Source organism: Protomyctophum parallelum, assembly GCF_964188405.1.
Source record: "Protomyctophum parallelum genome assembly, chromosome: 13".
Lineage (NCBI taxonomy): Eukaryota > Metazoa > Chordata > Actinopteri > Myctophiformes > Myctophidae > Protomyctophum > Protomyctophum parallelum.
The window spans coordinates 2,761,015-2,786,244 of record NC_139708.1 but is presented as its reverse complement, the minus strand read 5'-3'; the positions used below and the strand labels follow the sequence as shown (position 1 = coordinate 2,786,244).

The 25,230-nt window shown below is 44.3% G+C and overlaps 2 protein-coding genes across 3 annotated transcripts in view; one reads left to right on the top strand and one right to left on the bottom strand.

The window, feature by feature from the left end:
- Positions 1-25,230, bottom strand: part of dock6 (dedicator of cytokinesis 6) — a 116,992-nt gene that overhangs the window by 74,463 nt on the left and 17,299 nt on the right. For both annotated transcript variants that reach the window (XM_083779469.1, XM_083779470.1), the window contains exons 7-14: positions 22,460-22,545; positions 22,184-22,250; positions 21,773-21,922; positions 20,730-20,810; positions 19,493-19,649; positions 9,730-9,860; positions 7,889-7,982; positions 7,215-7,377 (exon numbers count right to left, since the gene is read on the bottom strand). In XM_083779469.1, the coding sequence (XP_083635595.1) occupies positions 7,215-7,377; positions 7,889-7,982; positions 9,730-9,860; positions 19,493-19,649; positions 20,730-20,810; positions 21,773-21,922; positions 22,184-22,250; positions 22,460-22,545 (929 nt within the window). The remainder of the gene's footprint in view (positions 1-7,214; positions 7,378-7,888; positions 7,983-9,729; positions 9,861-19,492; positions 19,650-20,729; positions 20,811-21,772; positions 21,923-22,183; positions 22,251-22,459; positions 22,546-25,230) is intronic.
- Positions 860-5,269, top strand: angptl8 (angiopoietin like 8; the record flags this gene model as incomplete). Its single annotated transcript, XM_083779592.1, has 4 exons — positions 860-887; positions 1,307-1,581; positions 2,733-2,882; positions 5,105-5,269. 4 exons carry the CDS (start codon positions 860-862, stop codon positions 5,267-5,269), a joined length of 618 nt encoding a protein of 205 aa, XP_083635718.1.

The window sequence follows — 25,230 nt, the reverse complement described above, 5'->3', positions numbered from 1 at the left end:
AAGTGACATAATTATTACTTCTCTCACAATGAAGGTCATTAATGTGAATGTGAGCTAAACGTCTGTGCAAAAATGTTGGGAGGGAGTCGTGCACTGTCTTGGACTTTGTTGATGAGCCTATACTACAGTTCATACTGGTTTCACCTTGCTTTGACTGCCAATTCTGTATCACAAATGCACATAAATCTACATGTTATAAGAGGATACACAGCCACATGTGTGACATATATCATAATAAACTTGTGTCATTACTAGAGAAGAATTGATATTGACCTTTGAGTGGGCAGCCATTTTTAATGACATAGCATTGGCATGTTCATGGTGAGACTGACCTCAACTCTTATCCAAGTCAAACAAGAGAGGACAACTGATGTTCTTAGTTTACAATGTTCAGCTGATTTTACTTAGTGAGAGGAGGACTGCAACTAAATTAAATTAAAACTAAAAGGGTTAACTTTCCATATCAAACAATCACATAAAAACACATTATAAGCCACACCAGGTGATTATTAATTATAGTCTGGAAACCAGATGAATCTGCCAGTGCAAAAAACAAAAAAAGCCCTCTGCACATTAGGTCTGGCCCGCTCGGTGTTGAATGGATTTAGCTGCTCCCCCGAAGATGTGGGGAACCAATCAGGGCCAGCATCGAAATACCCGGCAGGTTTATCACCAGAGGCATTCTTTTTAATCCGTCCCTTGGAAATGCAGGTTCCACAAAGCAGTGATATTAGTCTGGCCATGCCAGGCTCATTAGTATTGCTCAAATGAAAATTTAAAAGTGTATGGATTTAATATATAGAATAATAAAAGGGAGATTGTTATGTATGTCATGGATATTTGGGACATGAAAGACAAAATGAGTACTTCAGGAGTTGAAGACCAAGGTCAGTGAGTGATTGGACCACAGCTGAGCTAATGTTTCACTATTCACACACACACACACACACACACACACACACACACACACACACACACACACACACACACACACACACACACACACACACACACACACACACACACACACACACACACACACACACACACACACAATAAAGCACGGCACCTATCATCCAAACACAGGAAATGGGTATTATCACTGTGCAAACATCTGTGTGACTCTGATACACAGATAACTAGGAAAAGCAGAGCCTTTCTTCAACACTTTTGCAGAGCGACTGCACCAGGCGATCATTCTCCAGGGTCTGCTGGAAAGGATCAATTGCTTTTGAACTACAGAGTCAAACAGACGAGAATTAAGCTGTGGAGATGCATTGGGACCTGTGTTTGCTGCTTTGTGCAGCCGTGTGTCTGAGGCAAGTCCCTGCAAGCCCAGTGCGGACGTTTACCAAAAAGGCAAACAGGGCCGCTCCGCAAGATCAAGTGAACCTTCTGACGTACGGCGTGATCCAGTTCAGGGAGACGCTCAGTCATGTCTATGAGACCACCGAGGCTAAGATAGCTCAGATCACTACATCTGTGAGGAGCCATGAGGGGAGTCTGCAGCGGCTGGGCCAAGAGACCCAGAAGGCTGCAGAGGTGGAGAGACAGATCAAGGAGGTGCTGGGTCGGCTCCAGGTAATAAACGTGTCAACCAGATGTTTTTCTTTCCACAATAAAGATCTGATTATGACTGCTATTCTTATCCACCTAGTACATCTGCATTTCTACAGGAGCAGACAGATGCTGGTGCTTCTGCTATGCAAAGTATTTTTGAAATCCCTGTTAGATAAGCCTCGGTTCATCTGGGGCACTTTAGAGAGGGACACGGAGAAACTGTACAAGCAACTATTTGGGGTTTCCCACGGTCAAAATGGCCAATTAAAAACAACAATGCCTATGCTACAGTGTGACTTATTTAGATTCCCATGTAACTACTTTGTGCAAGGTAACAATTTACATTGTTTGAAAAAAGAAAGCTTACACTCAGTAGAGTGCATACCATGCCAATACTAAGCATTTGTTAAGATTTACCCATTTCATTTTCCACCCGATGTGACTTATTATGACCATGTACTGTACTTGAACCTTTTCCACCCACAACGTAATCATCTTTTCTGGGCAGCCTGATGCTTATTCCCATCAAGTTGCATGACGAAAATCCACCAATCCGTTCTCGATTGTGACCTTAACTTTTGGCCCCAAAAGTGAATCATCTCTTCGGCTAAGCCCACTCGATCATTATCACCAAGTTTCATGGAAATGCAATCCGTTTCTGCTTGTGCAGTTTCTCCTTCTCTCAGTTACTTTATAAACAGACAAACAAAAAGTACATTTTATCCGTCCCAGTGCAGAGTTGGAGGACAGTTTCTGTTGGAGGACAGTTTCTGTCCTCCAACTCGGATAGTGGGAACTGGAGCAGATAGTGTGTTCCTCTGCATGCGTTACGGCCTCCCGGTGACACTCCTCACTGTCAGGTGAAAAGAAGTACACGTAGCCGGCGACGCCATGTGTATCGGAGGAGACACGTGGCTGTCTGTCTAGTGTCTACACCCTCCCAACAGACCAAACAGACACGTGGTTGTCTGTCTAGTGTCTACACCCTCCCAACAGAGCAAACAGGAGGGGTTGTCTGTTTAGTGTCTACACCCTCCCAACAGAGCAAACAGGAGGGGTTGGCAGCGACAAGGACAATACAACAGAACACACAGTGGTTGTGGCTGCCAGCTGCTCCATGTGGTCAGTGGGAGGGAGTAGATGATGTACTGAGCAGATGTTTCTGTCGACAGGTCCAGATGGCAGGACTACAGGCTCAGACCAACGTGACTAAGCACAGGCTGACCTCCGTGGAGCAGGAGGAGGCATTGCTCAAGACCAAGGTGACGGATCTGGAGAAATATATCAACAACCCCTTACCCACTACCATCATAGAGCTGCAGGTAACAGACCCCCCATTGTCTCTCCACGGGACAGCCATCTCTAACACTTTAACTGACGTGCGTAAAAAACAGTGTTTCATGCATGCATGTCCACAAGGACCACACCACTGACAAAACCTCTATCTGATGAGATTACTTTACTTTTAAGTTTTCAAAACATAGCAGTGCTAAAAGTTCACAAGAACGCATCACAATGCCAGGCCTTGTAAACTGGTAGATTGGCTATGAATTACACCTGGCTATAACACCGTTGTAAAGTATAGAATAGTGGATAAGTGGTTAATCAGACTAATCATTTTAGAGCCCTACTTTTCAGCACAACTTCTGCTGCGTTTCAGAGACACACAGAAAACTTCCGTTTTATGGCTGCTAATGGAGCATTAGCACCACATATTTAAGCTCTCAGAGATGTCAAAGGACACATACAGAATGGCTGTGGTTGACAGATAATAATTAAAGTGGGTGCTTTACGTTTTACAAATGCAAATGCAATGCAGGCATGCGGCATTAACCACATGGACCTTAGCCTCCCTATTCTAGGGCGAAAAATCTGCAAAAACAGAAGACCTACAAGCTCACAACGCATAAACTATTTTCCATTAAGAGATTTGGTGATTTTGGGGAGGTAAAAGAAAAAGGGGGGGGGGAAAGAAATGAGTGGATCAAGTATACCTGGGGGACTGGGGACCCCAGTTAACCCATTTTGGGCGGGAACCCCTTTTGGTGTTAGCATTATGCTATGCTTTAGCTATTGAAAAATAGCAGATCTACACCCTACGAGCTTGTAGATCTGCTATTTTTGAAAAAACGACTGACATAGAAACATAGCTTTTTCAGAAAACTGTCAGGATGTAGAAGACATTTTTAGAATCTGATCTCAGGTCAGAATGGGTTAACGAAGTACAGTAAGCAGTGGTTTTCAACCAGTGGTCCTTGAGGGGGTTCCAGGTGGTCCCCAGCTAAAGGATGGAGAGCTGGTAACCAGGGGTCCTTGAGGGGGTTCCAGGTGGTCCCCAGCTAAAGGATGGAGAGCTGGTAACCAGGGGTCCTTGAGGGGGTTCCAGGTGGTCCCCAGCTAAAGGATGTAGAGCTGGTAACCAGGGGTCCTTGAGGGGGTTCCAGGTGGTCCCCAGCTAAAGGATGGAGAGCTGGTAACCAGGGGTCCTTGAGGGGGTTCCAGGTGGTCCCCAGCTAAAGGATGGAGAGCTGGTAACCAGGGGTCCTTCAGGGGGTTCCAGGTGGTCCCCAGCTAAAGGATGGAGAGCTGGTAACCAGGGGTCCTTGTGGGGGTTCCAGGTGGTCCCCAGCTAAAGGATGTAGAGCTGGTAACCAGGGGTCCTTGAGGGGGTTCCAGGTGGTCCCCAGCTAAATGATGTAGAGCTGGTAACCAGGGGTCCTTGAGGGGGTTCCAGGTGGTCCCCAGCTAAAGGATGTAGAGCTGGTAACCAGGGGTCCTTGAGGGGGTTCCAGGTGGTCCCCAGCTAAAGGATGTAGAGCTGGTAACCAGGGGTCCTTGAGGGGGTTCCAGGTGGTCCCCAGCTAAATGATGTAGAGCTGGTAACCAGGGGTCCTTGAGGGGGTTCCAGGTGGTCCCCAGCTAAAGGATGTAGAGCTGGTAACCAGGGGTCCTTGAGGGGGTTCCAGGTGGTCCCCAGCTAAAGGATGTAGAGCTGGTAACCAGGGGTCCTTGAGGGGGTTCCAGGTGGTCCCCAGCTAAAGGATGGAGAGCTGGTATGTGCGTGACATCATCGTCATAAGCGGAAGTTATGCAGGCTACCGAGTGGAAAATAACTACTTTCTGGGCTTGACAGCCCATACTGTACATCCATACAGAAAAGTCCTAACTGATTGCATTAAATGACATTAAATGGCCTTAAACTCACTTTGCCACTCACTTTATACATGCGCTCTATTGTTACACATCTGCATTACATCAACGCTTTTGAGTCGAATGGAACGAAAATAAAAGCTACATCAACGCCTGTTGTCTCTCCTATGGTACCACGTCAATACAGCATGGAAATATGGACAAAATCCTATCCAACAAAACAACTAAATAAGTCTTTGGTCTGAGAGGCTAAATCTCATCAAATGGTCCGTGTGGCTCAAATGCCAAATAAATGATGGACCTTTATATGAAAAGGGCTGAAAACCCCTGCAGTACAGGATGAATGGGGCGGTTAAAATAACAGACTGTACTTTGTTTGATTTGTCTTGTTTAGGAAAGGGCAGAGCTGCACTCAAACATCCTGAACACTCTGCAGCATTTAACCGGCAAACAAAAGCAGAGCCTTGAGAGTCACAGCCATCATCTTTCCAGACTACAGAAAATGGTGCAAAAGGGTCGCCATTTCAGAACTCATAAAAAGGAACAGCAGCTAATGTAATGTCTTTAATTAAGTGCACCATGTTCTCATCCTGATCCAAGAGGGAAGCTACGTCAAGCTGATGCAGCACAGCTGAGGTCTCCATATCAACAGAGCCCTTAATGAATGATGTCATCGTTCTATCTGGACTTTAATGATGTCATCGCCTTATCTGGATTTAAATTTAATTGCACTCCCCTGGCAAGCCAAACATCTGATCAACCAACTGGGCTACAACATGACATATTTTATCATGCTATGACACCAGATACTTCAATATCTATTAATACTAATACCAAAGTGTGTGGCTGGTTTTTGAATGGCAAAAAGAGTATTTTTGTAAGGTTTGTTTTACACGATGACAGTCAAATAAATCTATAGGTGGTATGTTCACATAGTGAGCTTCATGCATTCTGACCTGTAGGTGGTATGGGGCGTGTACACATAGTGAGCATGCTGACCTGTAGGTGGTATGGGGCGTGTACACATAGCGAGCATGCTGACCTGTAGGTGGTATGGGGCGTGTACACATAGCGAGCATGCTGACCTGTAGGTGGTATGGGGCGTGTACACATAGCGAGCATGCTGACCTGTAGGTGGTATGGGGCGTGTACACATAGCGAGCATGCTGACCTGTAGGTAGTATGGGGCGTGTACACATAGCGAGCATGCTGACCTGTAGGTGGTATGGGGCGTGTACACATAGTGAGCATGCTGACCTGTAGGTGGTATGAGGCGTGTACACATAGCGAGCATGCTGACCTGTAGGTAGTATGGGGCGTGTACACATAGTGAGCATGCTGACCTGTAGGTGGTATGGGGCGTGTACACATAGCGAGCATGCTGACCTGTAGGTAGTATGGGGCGTGTACACATAGTGAGCATGCTGACCTGTAGGTGGTATGGGGCGTGTACACATAGTGAGCATGCTGACCTGTAGGTGGTATGGGGCGTGTACACATAGCGAGCATGCTGACCTGTAGGTGGTATGGGGCGTGTACACATAGCGAGCATGCTGACCTGTAGGTAGTATGGGGCGTGTACACATAGCGAGCATGCTGACCTGTAGGTGGTATGGGGCGTGTACACATAGCGAGCATGCTGACCTGTAGGTAGTATGGGGCGTGTACACATAGCGAGCATGCTGACCTGTAGGTGGTATGGGGCGTGTACACATAGTGAGCATGCTGACCTGTAGGTGGTATGGGGCGTGTTGGGGCATGTTTCATGATAAATGCTTTTATGTGATGTATTCCCATGCTTTTGTTCTTGCCTAAATGTAAGTCGCTCTGGATTAAGAGCACATAGTGAGCATGCTGACCTGTAGGTAGTATGGGGCGTGTACACATAGCGAGCATGCTGACCTGTAGGTGGTATGGGGCGTGTACACATAGCGAGCATGCTGACCTGTAGGTAGTATGGGGCGTGTACACATAGCGAGCATGCTGACCTGTAGGTGGTATGGGGCGTGTACACATAGCGAGCATGCTGACCTGTAGGTGATATGGGGCGTGTACACATAGCGAGCATGCTGACCTGTAGGTGGTATGGGGCGTGTACACATAGCGAGCATGCTGACCTGTAGGTGGTATGGGGCGTGTACACATAGCGAGCATGCTGACCTGTAGGTGGTATGGGGCGTGTACACATAGCGAGCATGCTGACCTGTAGGTGGTATGGGGCGTGTACACATAGCGAGCATGCTGACCTGTAGGTAGTATGGGGCGTGTACACATAGTGAACATGCTGACCTGTAGGTGGTATGGGGCGTGTACACATAGTGAACATGCTGACCTGTAGGTGGTATGGGGCGTGTACACATAGTGAGCATGCTGACCTGTAGGTGGTATGGGGCGTGTACACATAGCGAGCATGCTGACCTGTAGGTGGTATGGGGCGTGTACACATAGCGAGCATGCTGACCTGTAGGTGGTATGGGGCGTGTACACATAGCGAGCATGCTGACCTGTAGGTGGTATGGGGCGTGTACACATAGCGAGCAGGGAACTCCAGAACGTCCTTGGTGGGACGGACACGCAGGTCAGGGTAGGGTTTCACATGGAGCAGTTCAGGAGAAAGACAGTAGTGAGGAGAGTCCGGGGCTGGAGAGATGTCGATCTTTAATTGGGCTGAGAGAGAGAGAGAGAGAGAGAGAGAGAGACACACACAGAATGACAGTCATATGCTTTACCGGTTTTAATAGGTTATACGCTATGGGCCTTATTTTCGTCACTGCCTTACCCCCTTATACCTAAACTTATTTTCTTATTATCTTGAAAAACATTTTTGAATAGTTCAAATAACTGATCTACAAGCTCACAATTTGTCGATGTGGCTAAAATGTGTTTTAAAAAAAAAAAGGCAGTGACGAAAAAAAGAGTCATTATATACTGTGCAGTGTGTTGTGCAGTGTGTTGACCAGTGTGCCACATGCACATGAGACTATCTCCTTACCAAATCGTTTTGCCGAAAATGGCTGATCTAGAGATGTAGACCTGCTATTCCAGCCTAATTGTTTGGCCTATTGTCGTTGAATGTTCAACTTTTAGGAGTTGACCAGAACAGGTGCTAGGATTCTCTGACAAAGCAGTGTGAACCTGTACGACGTTGTGAATGTGTATTATTATGAGAGCTGCTCACCTGTGACGGGCCTCAGACGACGTAGTACAGAGGATGGCCTCCTCATGTCCGCCAGAAACTTGTAAAGGTCCTCGTCACTCAATCTGTCACCCTCCTTCATGGAGGCAAAATTCAGGAGATTATAGAATTTAAAATGTTATATATTATTAGGAATTAGGAATGATTTAAAGCGCAAATAACATGCATTTTAAAACTGCTTTTAATATTTAATATCATATTGTCTATGTCCCTCAAAGTTATTTCTAATGGTTTGAGCCTCAATCACCACTCTGATATAACCAGGCCTTGTCAATTCTTTCTGGACTTTGAAAGCAGTTTTAGCTGCAGTACCACAATGTCCTGAGGTGGTGGGGGTGCTGATATGCAGATTATTTAATATTTGAGTCATTATAATACTGACGCTAGATAAAACCAGGCTTGTTTCCATTCCATGCCAGCTTGGAAAATCAACAATGGTGGACATTGTAAACAAAGTGGAAATGCAAATTTGGAACTGAAGACTGAAGAACAGGAGGAATTATACAAAGTAGGGTGACATTGATGACATCACGATGAGGCCAAAATCAGTCGAGCTGTTCCTGAGAGCAATTTCCATTAAAACACCCATATGACATGAAGGCCTGATTGTTCAAAAGTGGTTATTTGTGGGGATAGAAAACACATATGGGAGCCGCAAAAACACAAAATAAATTGAAAAAGTTGAATTTTATGTTATAGGTCCTTTAAAAAAGTATAAGCATATGCATATTTTCACTGATAATTGTGTTTTCTGAGTGAAATAACATGATGTTACTTAAGCTTTTTTTAATCAATAGATCAAATGGAATTGAGTGACTATTGAAAGTTTGGGTACTGTTAAGTCATTTTGAAAATAATTGTGCCTATCACCGATCTATATTGTTGAGCCCTAACCAGACTGAAACTAGATGAAGCATACAGTTCTGAGACTAATTATTTTGTAAAGTATTTATTTACAATATCAGACAGTCTCACATATTGCCAGATTGTATGTAGAAAATCAGATCTATGCCCACCTGAAGAAAACTTCCGGTGGGGAGAGCCATTGTTCGAGGCATGTGAAAACTTCAGAATGCCTCGTTTCTCTCTGTACCTAAGTGCAACATTCAAGGATGTGGCCTGCACAAAATGTCTAGTACACAAGCATTTATATCAACACCTGTAACATTTAATTACACAGTTCTGCTAGAATATGCCGCTATAAAACAAATCATTATTACCTTACCTTTATAGCAATAAAATAATTATTGTGTTTTAAATTAGCCATCGATTGTGTTTCCGACATCTAATGCCGACCCCTGTATTATAGGATGGTTATCTTTTAACCCATTCTGACCGGGCACCCATTTTGGTGTTGGCATCATGTTATGCTTTAGCTATTGAAAAATAGCAGACCTACAAGCTCATATCGCGCCACCGAGTGGCGCGATACGAGCTTGTAGGTCTGCTATTTTTTGAAAAATCAAAGAGCGACTGACATTTTTAGAATCTGATCTCAGGTCAGAATGGGTTCATCAGACCAGTGTGTGTCCGGCGGAAACCTCGTATGCCTGGGTGACAGCAGACTGCTGGGCGAGCACTGGTGGTTTGGCATTTACTATGACATCAGGGATCTGGGCACCATAAGCCCCCATAGGGGATTTCCTATGTATGGGGATTTTGAGTGATACACTGACTGACTGACTGTCTGACTGACTAAAATGTCTGAGTTCATAGTAAATGTGACCTGTGGTCGCAATTCTTTTTAGATCTGCTATTTTATGTATTTATATTTAATTTAACTCGCTTATAATGGCATGTCCAAAACATGGACACAGTCTGACCTGCTTGAAGAAGTTGGTGACTGTGAGGGTTGCAGGACGGAAGGTGGCAAAGTTACACATGTCCTCTCCCACACTCATCCTCTCGAATCCCTTCTTCTTCCTCTCGTTCCATGTCCCGTGGCCTTTCCGCTCTGTAGGGAGATAAAACACATCATTCCATGTCCCGTGGCCTTTCCGCTCTGTAGGGAGATAAAACACATCATTCCATGTCCCGTGGCCTTTCCGCTCTGTAGGGGGATAAAACACATCATTCCATGTCCCGTGGCCTTTACGCTCTGTAGGGGGATAAAACACATCATTCCATGTCCCGTGGCCTTTCCGCTCTGTAGGGAGATAAAACACATCATTCCATGTCCCGTGGCCTTTCCGCTCTGTGCAGAGGGATAAAACACATCATTCCATGTCCCGTGGCCTTTCCGCTCTGTAGGGGGATAAAACACATCGTTCCATGTCCCGTGGCCTTTCCGCTCTGTAGGGGGATAAAACACATCATTCCATGTCCCGTGGCCTTTCCGCTCTGTAGGGAGATAAAACACATCATTCCATGTCCCGTGGCCTTTCCTCTCTGTAGGGAGATAAAACACATCATTCCATGTCCCGTGGCCTTTCCGCTCTGTAGGGAGATAAAACACATCATTCCATGTCCCGTGGCCTTTCCGCTCTGTAGGGAGATAAAACACATCATTCCATGTCCCGTGGCCTTTCCGCTCTGTAGGGAGATAAAACACATCATTCCATGTCCCGTGGCCTTTCCGCTCTGTAGGGAGATAAAACACATCATTCCATGTCCCGTGGCCTTTCCGCTCTGTAGGGAGATAAAACACATCATTCCATGTCCCGTGGCCTTTCCGCTCTGTAGGGAGATAAAACACATCATTCCATGTCCCGTGGCCTTTCCGCTCTGTAGGGAGATAAAACACATCATTCCATGTCCCGTGGCCTTTCCGCTCTGTAGGGGGATAAAACACATCATTCCATGTCCCGTGGCCTTTCCGCTCTGTAGGGGGATAAAACACATCATTCCATGTCCCGTGGCCTTTCCGCTCTGTAGGGGGATAAAACACATCATTCCATGTCCCGTGGCCTTTCCGCTCTGTAGGGAGATAAAACACATCATTCCATGTCCCGTGGCCTTTCCTCTCTGTAGGGGGATAAAACACATCATTCCATGTCCCGTGGCCTTTCCGCTCTGTAGGGGGATAAAACACATCATTCCATGTCCCGTGGCCTTTCCGCTCTGTAGGGAGATAAAACACATCATTCCATGTCCCGTGGCCTTTCCTCTCTGTAGGGGGATAAAACACATCATTCCATGTCCCGTGGCCTTTCCGCTCTGTGCAGTGAGATAAAACACATCATTCCATGTCCCGTGGCCTTTCCGCTCTGTAGGGAGATAAAACACATCATTCCATGTCCCGTGGCCTTTCCGCTCTGTAGGGAGATAAAACACATCATTCCATGTCCCGTGGCCTTTCCGCTCTGTAGGGAGATAAAACACATCATTCCATGTCCCGTGGCCTTTCCGCTCTGTAGGGGGATAAAACACATCATTCCATGTCCCGTGGCCTTTCCGCTCTGTAGGGAGATAAAACACATCATTCCATGTCCCGTGGCCTTTCCGCTCTGTAGGGGGATAAAACACATCATTCCATGTCCCGTGGCCTTTCCGCTCTGTAGGGGGATAAAACACATCATTCCATGTCCCGTGGCCTTTCCGCTCTGTAGGGGGATAAAACACATCATTCCATGTCCCGTGGCCTTTCCGCTCTGTAGGGGGATAAAACACATCATTCCATGTCCCGTGGCCTTTCCGCTCTGTAGGGGGATAAAACACATCATTCCATGTCCCGTGGCCTTTCCGCTCTGTAGGGAGATAAAACACATCATTCCATGTCCCGTGGCCTTTCCGCTCTGTAGGGGGATAAAACACATCATTCCATGTCCCGTGGCCTTTCCGCTCTGTAGGGGGATAAAACACATCATTCCATGTCCCGTGGCCTTTCCGCTCTGTAGGGGGATAAAACACATCATTCCATGTCCCGTGGCCTTTCCGCTCTGTAGGGAGATAAAACACATCATTCCATGTCCCGTGGCCTTTCCGCTCTGTAGGGGGATAAAACACATCATTCCATGTCCCGTGGCCTTTCCGCTCTGTAGGGAGATAAAACACATCATTCCATGTCCCGTGGCCTTTCCGCTCTGTAGGGGGATAAAACACATCATTCCATGTCCCGTGGCCTTTCCGCTCTGTAGGGAGATAAAACACATCATTCCATGTCCCGTGGCCTTTCCGCTCTGTAGGGAGATAAAACACATCATTCCATGTCCCGTGGCCTTTCCGCTCTGTAGGGAGATAAAACACATCATTCCATGTCCCGTGGCCTTTCCGCTCTGTAGGGGGATAAAACACATCATTCCATGTCCCGTGGCCTTTCCGCTCTGTAGGGAGATAAAACACATCATTCCATGTCCCGTGGCCTTTCCGCTCTGTAGGGAGATAAAACACATCATTCCATGTCCCGTGGCCTTTCCGCTCTGTAGGGGGATAAAACACATCATTCCATGTCCCGTGGCCTTTCCGCTCTGTAGGGGGATAAAACACATCATTCCATGTCCTGTGGCCTTTCCGCTCTGTAGGGAGATAAAACACATCATTCCATGTCCCGTGGCCTTTCCGCTCTGTAGGGAGATAAAACACATCATTCCATGTCCCGTGGCCTTTCCGCTCTGTAGGGGGATAAAACACATCATTCCATGTCCCGTGGCCTTTCCGCTCTGTAGGGGGATAAAACACATCATTCCATGTCCCGTGGCCTTTCCGCTCTGTAGGGAGATAAAACACATCATTCCATGTCCCGTGGCCTTTCCGCTCTGTAGGGGGATAAAACACATCATTCCATGTCCCGTGGCCTTTCCGCTCTGTAGGGGGATAAAACACATCATTCCATGTCCCGTGGCCTTTCCGCTCTGTAGGGGGATAAAACACATCATTCCATGTCCCGTGGCCTTTCCGCTCTGTAGGGGGATAAAACACATCATTCCATGTCCCGTGGCCTTTCCGCTCTGTAGGGGGATAAAACACATCATTCCATGTCCCGTGGCCTTTCCGCTCTGTAGGGAGATAAAACACATCATTCCATGTCCCGTGGCCTTTCCGCTCTGTAGGGGGATAAAACACATCATTCCATGTCCCGTGGCCTTTCCGCTCTGTAGGGAGATAAAACACATCATTCCATGTCCCGTGGCCTTTCCGCTCTGTAGGGGGATAAAACACATCATTCCATGTCCCGTGGCCTTTCCGCTCTGTAGGGAGATAAAACACATCATTCCATGTCCCGTGGCCTTTCCGCTCTGTAGGGAGATAAAACACATCATTCCATGTCCCGTGGCCTTTCCGCTCTGTAGGGGGATAAAACACATCATTCCATGTCCCGTGGCCTTTCCGCTCTGTAGGGAGATAAAACACATCATTCCATGTCCCGTGGCCTTTCCTCTCTGTAGGGAGATAAAACACATCATTCCATGTCCCGTGGCCTTTCCGCTCTGTAGGGGGATAAAACACATCATTCCATGTCCCGTGGCCTTTCCGCTCTGTAGGGAGATAAAACACATCATTCCATGTCCCGTGGCCTTTCCGCTCTGTAGGGAGATAAAACACATCATTCCATGTCCCGTGGCCTTTCCGCTCTGTAGGGGGATAAAACACATCATTCCATGTCCCGTGGCCTTTCCGCTCTGTGCAGTGAGATTAAAAACATCAGGAGAAATTGGAGAGGACCGGTATGGGTGTTGGATGCAAGTAAAGCTATTTATTAGGTGTGCGCAATTAATCGGCCATCATATCGTTATCGGCAATATCGGTATTGAAACAATATCAAAATAATATATCGGTTTTAGCAGATATTCTATTTTATGATATTTATGTTTAAATGCGATGCTAAAACTCCTTTTGTAATGATGATGAAGGCTGCAGATTGGAATCAGTGCTTTATGGTGAAGCTTTTAACCCATTCTGAACGGGCACCCATTTTGGCATCATGTTATGCTTTAGCTATTGAAAAATAGCAGATCTACAAGCTCATATCGCGCCACCGAGTGGCGCGATATGAGCTTGTAGGTCTGCTATTTTTGAAAAATCGAAGAACGACTGACATTTCTAGAATCTGATCTCAGGTCAGAATGGGATAATCAGACCAGTGTGTGTCCAGTGGAAACCTCGTATGAATCTGATCTCAGGTCAGAATGGGTTAAAAGATAAGAAAATGGTGTCTGACCCGTCCCATGTAGTATAGGTTAATTATTATTCAAATATTTGTATTGAACTTTTTCAATATAGGTTAATGCCGTCAGGTAGGAGGTTTCCATGCGTGGAAATATAAAATATAGTATAGGTTAATGATGTCAGGTAGGAGGTTTCCATGCGTGGAAATATAAAATATAGTATAGGTTAATGCCGTCAGGTAGGAGGTTTCCATGCGTGGAAATATAAAATATAGTATAGGTTAATGCTGTCAGGTAGGAGGTTTCCATGTGTGGAAATATAAAATATAGTATAGGTTAATGATGTCAGGTAGGAGGTTTCCATGTGTGGAAATATAAAATATAGTATAGGTTAATGCCGTCAGGTAGGAGGTTTCCATGTGTGGAAATATAAAATATAGTATAGGTTAATGCCGTCAGGTAGGAGGTTTCCATGCGTGGAAATATAAAATATAGTATAGGTTAATGCTGTCAGGTAGGAGGTTTCCATGTGTGGAAATATAAAATATAGTATAGGTTAATGATGTCAGGTAGGAGGTTTCCATGTGTGGAAATATAAAATATAGTATAGGTTAATGGCGTCAGGTAGGAGGTTTCCATGCGTGGAAATATAAAATATAGTATAGATTAATGCCGTCAGGTAGGAGGTTTCCATGTGTGGAAATATAAAATATAGTATAGGTTAATGCCGTCAGGTAGGAGGTTTCCATGCGTGGAAATATAAAATATAGTATAGGTTAATGCCGTCAGGTAGGAGGTTTCCATGTGTGGAAATATAAAATATAGTATAGATTAATGCCGTCAGGTAGGAGGTTTCCATGGGTGGAAATATAAAATATAGTATAGGTTAATGCTGTCAGGTAGGAGGTTTCCATGCGTGGAAATATAAAATATAGTATAGATTAATGCCGTCAGGTAGGAGGTTTCCATGTGTGGAAATATAAAATATAGTATAGGTTAATGCTGTCAGGTAGGAGGTTTCCATGCGTGGAAATATAAAATATAGTATAGATTAATGCCGTCAGGTAGGAGGTTTCCATGTGTGGAAATATAAAATATAGTATAGATTAATGCCGTCAGGTAGGAGGTTTCCATGCGTGGAAATATAAAATATAGTATAGATTAATGCCGTCAGGTAGGAGGTTTCCATGTGTGGAAATATAAAATATAGTATAGGTTAATGATGTCAGGTAGGAGGTTTCCATGTGTGGAAATATAAAATATAGTATAGGTTAATGGTGTCAGGTAGGAGGTTTCCATGCGTGGAAATATAAAATATAGTATAGGTTAATGCCGTCAGGTAGGAGGTTTCCATGTGTGGAAATATAAAATATAGTATAGGTTAATGATGTCAGGTAGGAGGTTTCCATGCGTGGAAATATAAAATATAGTATAGGTTAATGCCGTCAGGTAGGAGGTTTCCATGGGTGGAAATATAAAATATAGTATAGGTTAATGATGTCAGGTAGGAGGTTTCCATGCGTGGAAATATAAAATATAGTATAGGTTAATGATGTCAGGTAGGAGGTTTCCATGGGTGGAAATATAAAATATAGTATAGGTTAATGATGTCAGGTAGGAGGTTTCCATGTGTGGAAATATAAAATATAGTATAGATTAATGCCGTCAGGTAGGAGGTTTCCATGCGTGGAAATATAAAATATAGTATAGGTTAATGATGTCAGGTAGGAGGTTTCCATGGGTGGAAATATAAAATATAGTATAGGTTAATGATGTCAGGTAGGAGGTTTCCATGTGTGGAAATATAAAATATAGTATAGATTAATGCCGTCAGGTAGGAGGTTTCCATGTGTGGAAATATAAAATATAGTATAGATTAATGCCGTCAGGTAGGAGGTTTCCATGTGTGGAAATATAAAATATAGTATAGGTTAATGATGTCAGGTAGGAGGTTTCCATGCGTGGAAATATAAAATATAGTATAGGTTAATGATGTCAGGTAGGAGGTTTCCATGCGTGGAAATATAAAATATAGTATAGGTTAATGATGTCAGGTAGGAGGTTTCCATGTGTGGAAATATAAAATATAGTATAGGTTAATGCTGTCAGGTAGGAGGTTTCCATGCGTGGAAATATAAAATATAGTATAGGTTAATGATGTCAGGTAGGAGGTTTCCATGCGTGGAAATATAAAATATAGTATAGGTTAATGCCGTCAGGTAGGAGGTTTCCATGCGTGGAAATATAAAATATAGTATAGGTTAATGATGTCAGGTAGGAGGTTTCCATGGGTGGAAATATAAAATATAGTATAGGTTAATGATGTCAGGTAGGAGGTTTCCATGTGTGGAAATATAAAATATAGTATAGATTAATGCCGTCAGGTAGGAGGTTTCCATGTGTGGAAATATAAAATATAGTATAGGTTAATGATGTCAGGTAGGAGGTTTCCATGGGTGGAAATATAAAATATAGTATAGGTTAATGATGTCAGGTAGGAGGTTTCCATGCGTGGAAATATAAAATATAGTATAGGTTAATGCCGTCAGGTAGGAGGTTTCCATGCGTGGAAATATAAAATATAGTATAGGTTAATGATGTCAGGTAGGAGGTTTCCATGTGTGGAAATATAAAATATAGTATAGGTTAATGCCGTCAGGTAGGAGGTTTCCATGCGTGGAAATATAAAATATAGTATAGGTTAATGCCGTCAGGTAGGAGGTTTCCATGTGTGGAAATATAAAATATAGTATAGATTAATGCTGTCAGGTAGGAGGTTTCCATGTGTGGAAATATAAAATATAGTATAGATTAATGATGTCAGGTAGGAGGTTTCCATGTGTGGAAATATAAAATATAGTATAGGTTAATGCTGTCAGGTAGGAGGTTTCCATGCGTGGAAATATAAAATATAGTATAGATTAATGCTGTCAGGTAGGAGGTTTCCATGTGTGGAAATATAAAATATAGTATAGATTAATGCTGTCAGGTAGGAGGTTTCCATGCGTGGAAATATAAAATATAGTATAGGTTAATGCTGTCAGGTAGGAGGTTTCCATGCGTGGAAATATAAAATATAGTATAGATTAATGCTGTCAGGTAGGAGGTTTCCATGTGTGGAAATATAAAATATAGTATAGGTTAATGCTGTCAGGTAGGAGGTTTCCATGCGTGGAAATATAAAATATAGTATAGATTAATGCTGTCAGGTAGGAGGTTTCCATGTGTGGAAATATAAAATATAGTATAGGTTAATGCTGTCAGGTAGGAGGTTTCCATGCGTGGAAATATAAAATATAGTATAGATTAATGCTGTCAGGTAGGAGGTTTCCATGTGTGGAAATATAAAATATAGTATAGGTTAATGCTGTCAGGTAGGAGGTTTCCATGCGTGGAAATATAAAATATAGTATAGGTTAATGCCGTCAGGTAGGAGGTTTCCATGTGTGGAAATATAAAATATAGTATAGGTTAATGCTGTCAGGTAGGAGGTTTCCATGCGTGGAAATATAAAATATAGTATAGGTTAATGCCGTCAGGTAGGAGGTTTCCATGTGTGGAAATATAAAATATAGTATAGGTTAATGCCGTCAGGTAGGAGGTTTCCATGTGTGGAAATATAAAATATAGTATAGGTTAATGCTGTCAGGTAGGAGGTTTCCATGCGTGGAAATATAAAATATAGTATAGGTTAATGCCGTCAGGTAGGAGGTTTCCATGTGTGGAAATATAAAATATAGTATAGATTAATGCTGTCAGGTAGGAGGTTTCCATGTGTGGAAATATAAAATATAGTATAGATTAATGCTGTCAGGTAGGAGGTTTCCATGTGTGGAAATATAAAATATAGTATAGGTCAATGCCGTCAGGTAGGAGGTTTCCATGTGTGGAAATATAAAATATAGTATAGGTTAATGATGTCAGGTAGGAGGTTTCCATGCGTGGAAATATAAAATATAGTATAGGTTAATGCCGTCAGGTAGGAGGTTTCCATGCGTGGAAATATAAAATATAGTATAGATTAATGCTGTCAGGTAGGAGGTTTCCATGTGTGGAAATATAAAATATAGTATAGGTTAATGGCGTCAGGTAGGAGGTTTCCATGCGTGGAAATATAAAATATAGTATAGATTAATGATGTCAGGTAGGAGGTTTCCATGCGTGGAAATATAAAATATAGTATAGGTTAATGATGTCAGGTAGGAGGTTTCCATGCGTGGAAATATAAAATATAGTATAGGTTAATGATGTCAGGTAGGAGGTTTCCATGCGTGGAAATATAAAATATAGTATAGATTAATGCTGTCAGGTAGGAGGTTTCCATGCGTGGAAATATAAAATATAGTATAGGTTAATGATGTCAGGTAGGAGGTTTCCATGTGTGGAAATATAAAATATAGTATAGGTTAATGGTGTCAGGTAGGAGGTTTCCATGCGTGGAAATATAAAATATAGTATAGGTTAATGCCGTCAGGTAGGAGGTTTCCATGTGTGGAAATATAAAATATAGTATAGGTTAATGCCGTCAGGTAGGAGGTTTCCATGTGTGGAAATATAAAATATAGTATAGGTTAATGCTGTCAGGTAGGAGGTTTCCATGCGTGGAAATATAAAATATAGTATAGGTTAATGGCGTCAGGTAGGAGGTTTCCATGTGTGGAAATATAAAATATAGTATAGGTTAATGATGTCAGGTAGGAGGTTTCCATGCGTGGAAATATAAAATATAGTATAGGTTAATGGCGTCAGGTAGGAGGTTTCCATGCGTGGAAATATAAAATATAGTATAGGTTAATGCTGTCAGGTAGGAGGTTTCCATGTGTGGAAATATAAAATATAGTATAGGTTAATGATGTCAGGTAGGAGGTTTCCATGTGTGGAAATATAAAATATAGTATAGGTTAATGCCGTCAGGTAGGAGGTTTCCATGTGTGGAAATATAAAATATAGTATAGGTTAATGATGTCAGGTAGGAGGTTTCCATGCGTGGAAATATAAAATATAGTATAGGTTAAAGCCGTCAGGTAGGAGGTTTCCATGTGTGGAAATATAAAATATAGTATAGGTTAATGATGTCAGGTAGGAGGTTTCCATGCGTGGAAATATAAAATATAGTATAGGTTAATGATGTCAGGTAGGAGGTTTCCATGTGTGGAAATATAAAATATAGTATAGGTTAATGATGTCAGGTAGGAGGTTTCCATGCGTGGAAATATAAAATATAGTATAGGTTAATGATGTCAGGTAGGAGGTTTCCATGCGTGGAAATATAAAATATAGTATAGGTTAATGATGTCAGGTAGGAGGTTTCCATGCATGGAAATATAAATAAATAGGCAGAAACACTCCTTTGTCCATCAATTATACGCTTTCCCTACTGAAAACTTTTATTGCAATACCGGAATTGGCCGACTGGCGATTTGACGCAATTCATCAGTATTCTGATATGGGCCAATATTTAAATATTGTCCATTAGCCAGATGCAGTGGGTGTACAGGGATGTGTACGGTGTACAGGGATGAGAAACGGATGTAATCTGTACCAGAGTCTGAGTCCGGATCGGAGCGATCCAGGCCTCCAACGCTGCTGACGATGTTGAGAAGGTGAATGGCCGTCCAGGCAAAAGGCATGCGGAATCGGCCCAGACGGCTGCAAGACTGCTCTGCCTGCAAACGCAGCTTTTCCAGCTTCTCCTTGTGCTTTGCAGGGACAAATACAGACAAATATATATATTTTATAATACTTCTCCTTGTGCTTTGCAGGGACAAATACAGACAAATATATATTTTTGATAATACTTCTCCTTGTGCTTTGCAGGGACAAATACAGACAAATATATATGTTTTTTCCAATTCCTGAAAAGTTATGGTTTTGGACATACAAGGTTTCCACCCAACAGCGACGATATACTAGCCTGGGTCAATTTAGGCATCTAGGAGACACTACAATTTACAATTTAGGCATTTAGCAGACGCTCTTAATCCAGAGCGATTTACATTTAAGCAAGAACAAAAGCATGGGAATACATCACATAAAAGCATTTATCATGAAACATGCGTAAGCTAAGAAAGTAACAGTGGAATATCTATATAATGAAACTATACATACACTTATACATATAAACTATACATATTTACTACTATGCTATACATATGTACTATGGCGTGCTATGACTATATACAATACAATTATAGTGCTGTCTACATAACATGCTATAAGTCTGTGTCAAATGCTATCTAAGCCAACAGAAATGCTATCTAAGGGGCAACTTTCAAGTGCGAAGTTAGAATGAGCAGAGTATAAGCATGAGCTTTAGTCAATAAACAACAAGGTAGTCACAGTGACATAAATACTGTAGAGTGCAAAACAAAGAAGAGAACAAAGTAGTGCTTAAAAGAAACTAGGACACCAAACAATGAATCTAGCTTTTGTCAAAACAACATGGTATCTAAGTCACTTTCTCAACATCTGCGGTCGAGAAAAAGCAACTCCAAGAAACAAAACATGAGAACAAGTGACCAATAAACCACATCAGGGCATTTCTGCTGCTCTGAAAGTGACAGTTATAAAGCAAACATCTGATTAAGAAAGCCTAGTGGACAAATGGACCCGTCAAAAACAAACAGGACCGAAATATTGCAGCTGTCGAGACAGAATTGAGTAATGCTTGCTGTGCCCAAACATAACACAAACAGTCACACATACAGTCTCTTGCTACCTCCGTGCCACTGCGACAGTAAAACAAAAAGAAAAGAGAAATACTTTAGAAGTCTAGTTACCTTTGAGGAATCAGACTCCTTCATGATCATGTACGGCTCACAGCATTCCCCAATGTCTCCCTGTTGAAGGACTTTCTCAAGCTGCAACACACAAACACCAGACCACAATGCACCAAATGTCATATATACAGTATATCTGAATCGGAACAATTCCAGAATACAAAGTAACTGCCACGGTTAATAAAAGTGAACATTTATGTTCACTTTGATTGATATAAGTGATATAATGACATCTTATATAATGAAGAAATCAATACTTCTAATATGAATAAATAATTAAAATAAATATAATATGTAACTATGTGTAACTATGTATAGCTACAGCTCTTGTCAATAACAATGTCACAAAGGGCTTTAAATGATTAGTAAGATCCAATCAAATATAAACAAAGCGATGGGAAAATGAACCTGAACAGGGAACGTGTATGACACCTTCAGTGTTGCCAAGTCTGCTTATTTACCATAACTTTTGGCTTGTTTTTTTTTCCCCAGAGTTACGGGATACACCGAATTGCAGGTTGCTTGTTTTAAAACAACGATGGCTTCTTCAAATCTAACAAGACACCATTTCTGTATATACTATATTTCCCCGTACAGTAGGTTTGGGGAGGAGTGTGAACCACATTGACTGACAGAATCGGTCTGGTGTCTCTACTTATTAAGCCCCTGGCTGAAGTAAGTATGTAAAGTTATAATAAATAATATAAACATAAATTAAAATAGACCTACATTAGGCTAAATAGTAATTATAATGATATAAGCATCTAATATTCTTTTATTAGGAATATATGGCCATCATTTCGGGTTTGTTTTGGCTTGTTGGTGAGATTTGGCTTGCTGGAAACCCAGGACTAAAGTTATGAACAGAGACAATTGTTAAAAACACTGATACACTGTATATAATCTATAAAAGAAGCAAAGTCGCATAACATTGGCCTCGCCCCATCATATCTAAAGTATACTGAAGCGTTGGGGTGCATTCCGGTGTGAGTCAGATGAAAACATCTGCATTTGTTGTGGGTAATAAACCATGCAGTTCATACCTTGATGACCAAGAAGATATCAGCAGAAGGGTACGTGATGGAGAAGATGGCGGAGCGGGCCAAGGTGGAGATGGCTGTGTGAGGTGTGTGTGGCTTCAACAGACCTTTCATCTGATCCGAGTTCAAGTCAAAGTGGAAGTCCTCTGAGATCTGCGGGTGGGGGAGGAGAGCGTTGAGATGCAGGGGTGAAGCGGGAGCGCAGATGAGAGTGGAAATGCATGTCAAGAAATTTTAATTCACTTTTGACTCTGTGATTTAGACCACAAGGCCACTTAAGCTTTCTGGGTCTGGGGGGGTAATTCAATTAGTCAAGCATGAGCTCAGCATTACTTCAGTACTTTAGGAAAAGATAAACAGTCCCCAGACTCCCCACCCGTTTCACACCAAAAACAGTTTCATGAAAAAAGGTACCTTTTTCTTTTCTTTGACATCATACAGTGCAAGTGTCCCGAATATTGGCTCAATCTCTATTTCAAATCTGAAAAGAAATGACAAAAGTGTGATGTTTTAGTGCATGTACACTAGGACCACAATGGAAACAAGCACCTAGGGATTGTTATCTTTTTAGCATCATTGTAAAATGGTACCACTTGTATTATTTGCAAACTGTTGATAAAGTATTCAATCAATCAGAAATGTGCGTGAAGAAAAGGACAAACAGTTTGTCAAATGTCAGATGCTACTCACTTGAGGGACAGACATTTGACCATGATCCTCTGCCCACAGTGTTCCTTAGGCACCTCAGGGACAGAGCACCTCTCTACCGCTTCATCCTGACACACACACACACACACACACACACACACACACACACACACACACACACACACACACACACACAGGGACAGATATTTGACCATGATCCTCTGCCCACAGTGTTCCTTAGGCACCTCAGGGACAGAGCACCTCTCTACCGCTTCATCCTGACACACACACACACACACACACACACTGTTCTTTAGCTACATAGAAATGTCTATTTGTATGTCTCTAAATGTTTGTATGTCTCTAAATGTTTTGATGAATTGAACAATGTGGACCCTGTTGTAAACAAGTGTAAAGCTTAATTGGGTCGTCCACTCACAGTTAACAGTCTTTGTATTGAGTTTGTGCTTAAAATGTACTGTAAATTCTACAAACTGTTAATAAATACTTCAATCAATCAAAAAACACACACACACACACACACACAGCAAATATCAGATCTGCAAAATCACGACATGTCGTGATCTTGTAGATCTTCTTTTATAGGTTTTTAATGATGTCCTAATTTGTCTGTGTGGCCGATGGCCGGCGTTGATGCCCTGTTTGTTTGCAGTTTGGTCAGCTTTTAAATGTGCTATATAAATAAAGTTTGATTTGATCTGCTATTTTCAGTGCACGCAAACCAAATATAAATCAGGCAAGAGGAATATCTAATGAGCTGGAAGGTGGGGGGTGTGGCCCCAAAGAGGTCCCTGGGCATTGGATGGTTGAAGGTGGGGGGTGTGGCCCCAAAGAGGTCCCTGCAGGGCATTGGATGGTTGAAGGTGGGGGGGTGTGGCCTCAATGAGGTCCCTGGGCATTGGATGGTTGGAAGGTGGGGGGTGTGGCCCCAAAGAGGTCCCTGGGCATTGGATGGTGGAAGGTGGGGGGTGTGGCCCCAAAGAGGTCCCTGGGCATTGGATGGTTGGAAGGTGGGGGGTGTGGCCCCACAGAGGTCCCTGCAGGGCATTGGATGGTTGAAGGTGGGGGGTGTGGCCCCAAAGAGGTCCCTGCAGGGCATTGGATGGTTGAAGGTGGGGGGTGTGGCCCCAAAGAGGTCCCTGGGCATTGGATGGTTGAAGGTGGGGGGTGTGGCCCCAAAGAGGTCCCTGGGCATTGGATGGTTGAAGGTGGGGGGTGTGGCCCCAAAGAGGTCCCTGCAGGGCATTGGATGGTTGAAGGTGGGGGGTGTGGCCCCAAAGAGGTCCCTGCAGGGCATTGGATGGTGGGGGGGTGTGGCCCCAAAGAGGTCCCTGGGCATTGGATGGTTGGAAGGTGGGGGGTGTGGCCCCACAGAGGTCCCTGCAGGGCATTGGATGGTTGAAGGTGGGGGGTGTGGCCCCAAAGAGGTCCCTGCAGGGCATTGGATGGTTGAAGGTGGGGGGTGTGGCCCCAAAGAGGTCCCTGGGCATTGGATGGTTGAAGGTGGGGGGTGTGGCCCCAAAGAGGTCCCTGGGCATTGGATGGTTGAAGGTGGGGGGTGTGGCCCCAAAGAGGTCCCTGGGCATTGGATGGTTGGAAGGTGGGGGGTGTGGCCCCAAAGAGGTCCCTGGGCATTGGATGGTTGAAGGTGGGGGGTGTGGCCCCAAAGAGGTCCCTGCAGGGCATTGGATGGTTGAAGGTGGGGGGTGTGGCCCCAAAGAGGTCCCTGCAGGGCATTGGATGGTTGAAGGTGGGGGGTGTGGCCCCAAAGAGGTCCCTGCAGGGCATTGGATGGTTGAAGGTGGGGGGTGTGGCCCCAAAGAGGTCCCTGCAGGGCATTGGATGGTTGAAGGTGGGGGGTGTGGCCCCAAAGAGGTCCCTGGGCATTGGATGGTTGAAGGTGGGGGGTGTGGCCCCAAAGAGGTCCCTGGGCATTGGATGGTTGGAAGGTGGGGGGTGTGGCCCCAAAGAGGTCCCTGCAGGGCATTGGATGGTTGAAGGTGGGGGGTGTGGCCCCAAAGAGGTCCCTGGGCATTGGATGGTTGAAGGTGGGGGGGTGTGGCCCCAAAGAGGTCCCTGGGCATTGGATGGTTGAAGGTGGGGGGTGTGGCCCCAAAGAGGTCCCTGCAGGGCATTGGATGGTTGAAGGTGGGGGGTGTGGCCCCAAAGAGGTCCCTGCAGGGCATTGGATGGTTGAAGGTGGGGGGTGTGGCCCCAAAGAGGTCCCTGCAGGGCATTGGATGGTTGAAGGTGGGGGGTGTGGCCCCAAAGAGGTCCCTGGGCATTGGATGGTTGAAGGTGGGGGGTGTGGCCCCAAAGAGGTCCCTGGGCATTGGATGGTTGAAGGTGGGGGGTGTGGCCCCAAAGAGGTCCCTGGGCATTGGATGGTTGAAGGTGGGGGGTGTGGCCCCAAAGAGGTCCCTGCAGGGCATTGGATGGTTGAAGGTGGGGGGTGTGGCCCCAAAGAGGTCCCTGCAGGGCATTGGATGGTTGGATGGTTGGGGGGTGTGGCCCCAAAGAGGTCCCTGGGCATTGGATGGTTGAAGGTGGGGGGTGTGGCCCCAAAGAGGTCCCAGGGCATTGGATGGTTGGAAGGTGGGGGGTGTGGCCCCAAAGAGGTCCCTGGGCATTGGATGGTTGGATGGTTGGGGGGTGTGGCCCCAAAGAGGTCCCTGCAGGGCATTGGATGGTTGAAGGTGGGGGGTGTGGCCCCAAAGTGGTCCCTGGGCATTGGATGGTTGAAGGTGGGGGGTGTGGCCCCAAAGAGGTCCCTGGGCATTGGATGGTTGGAA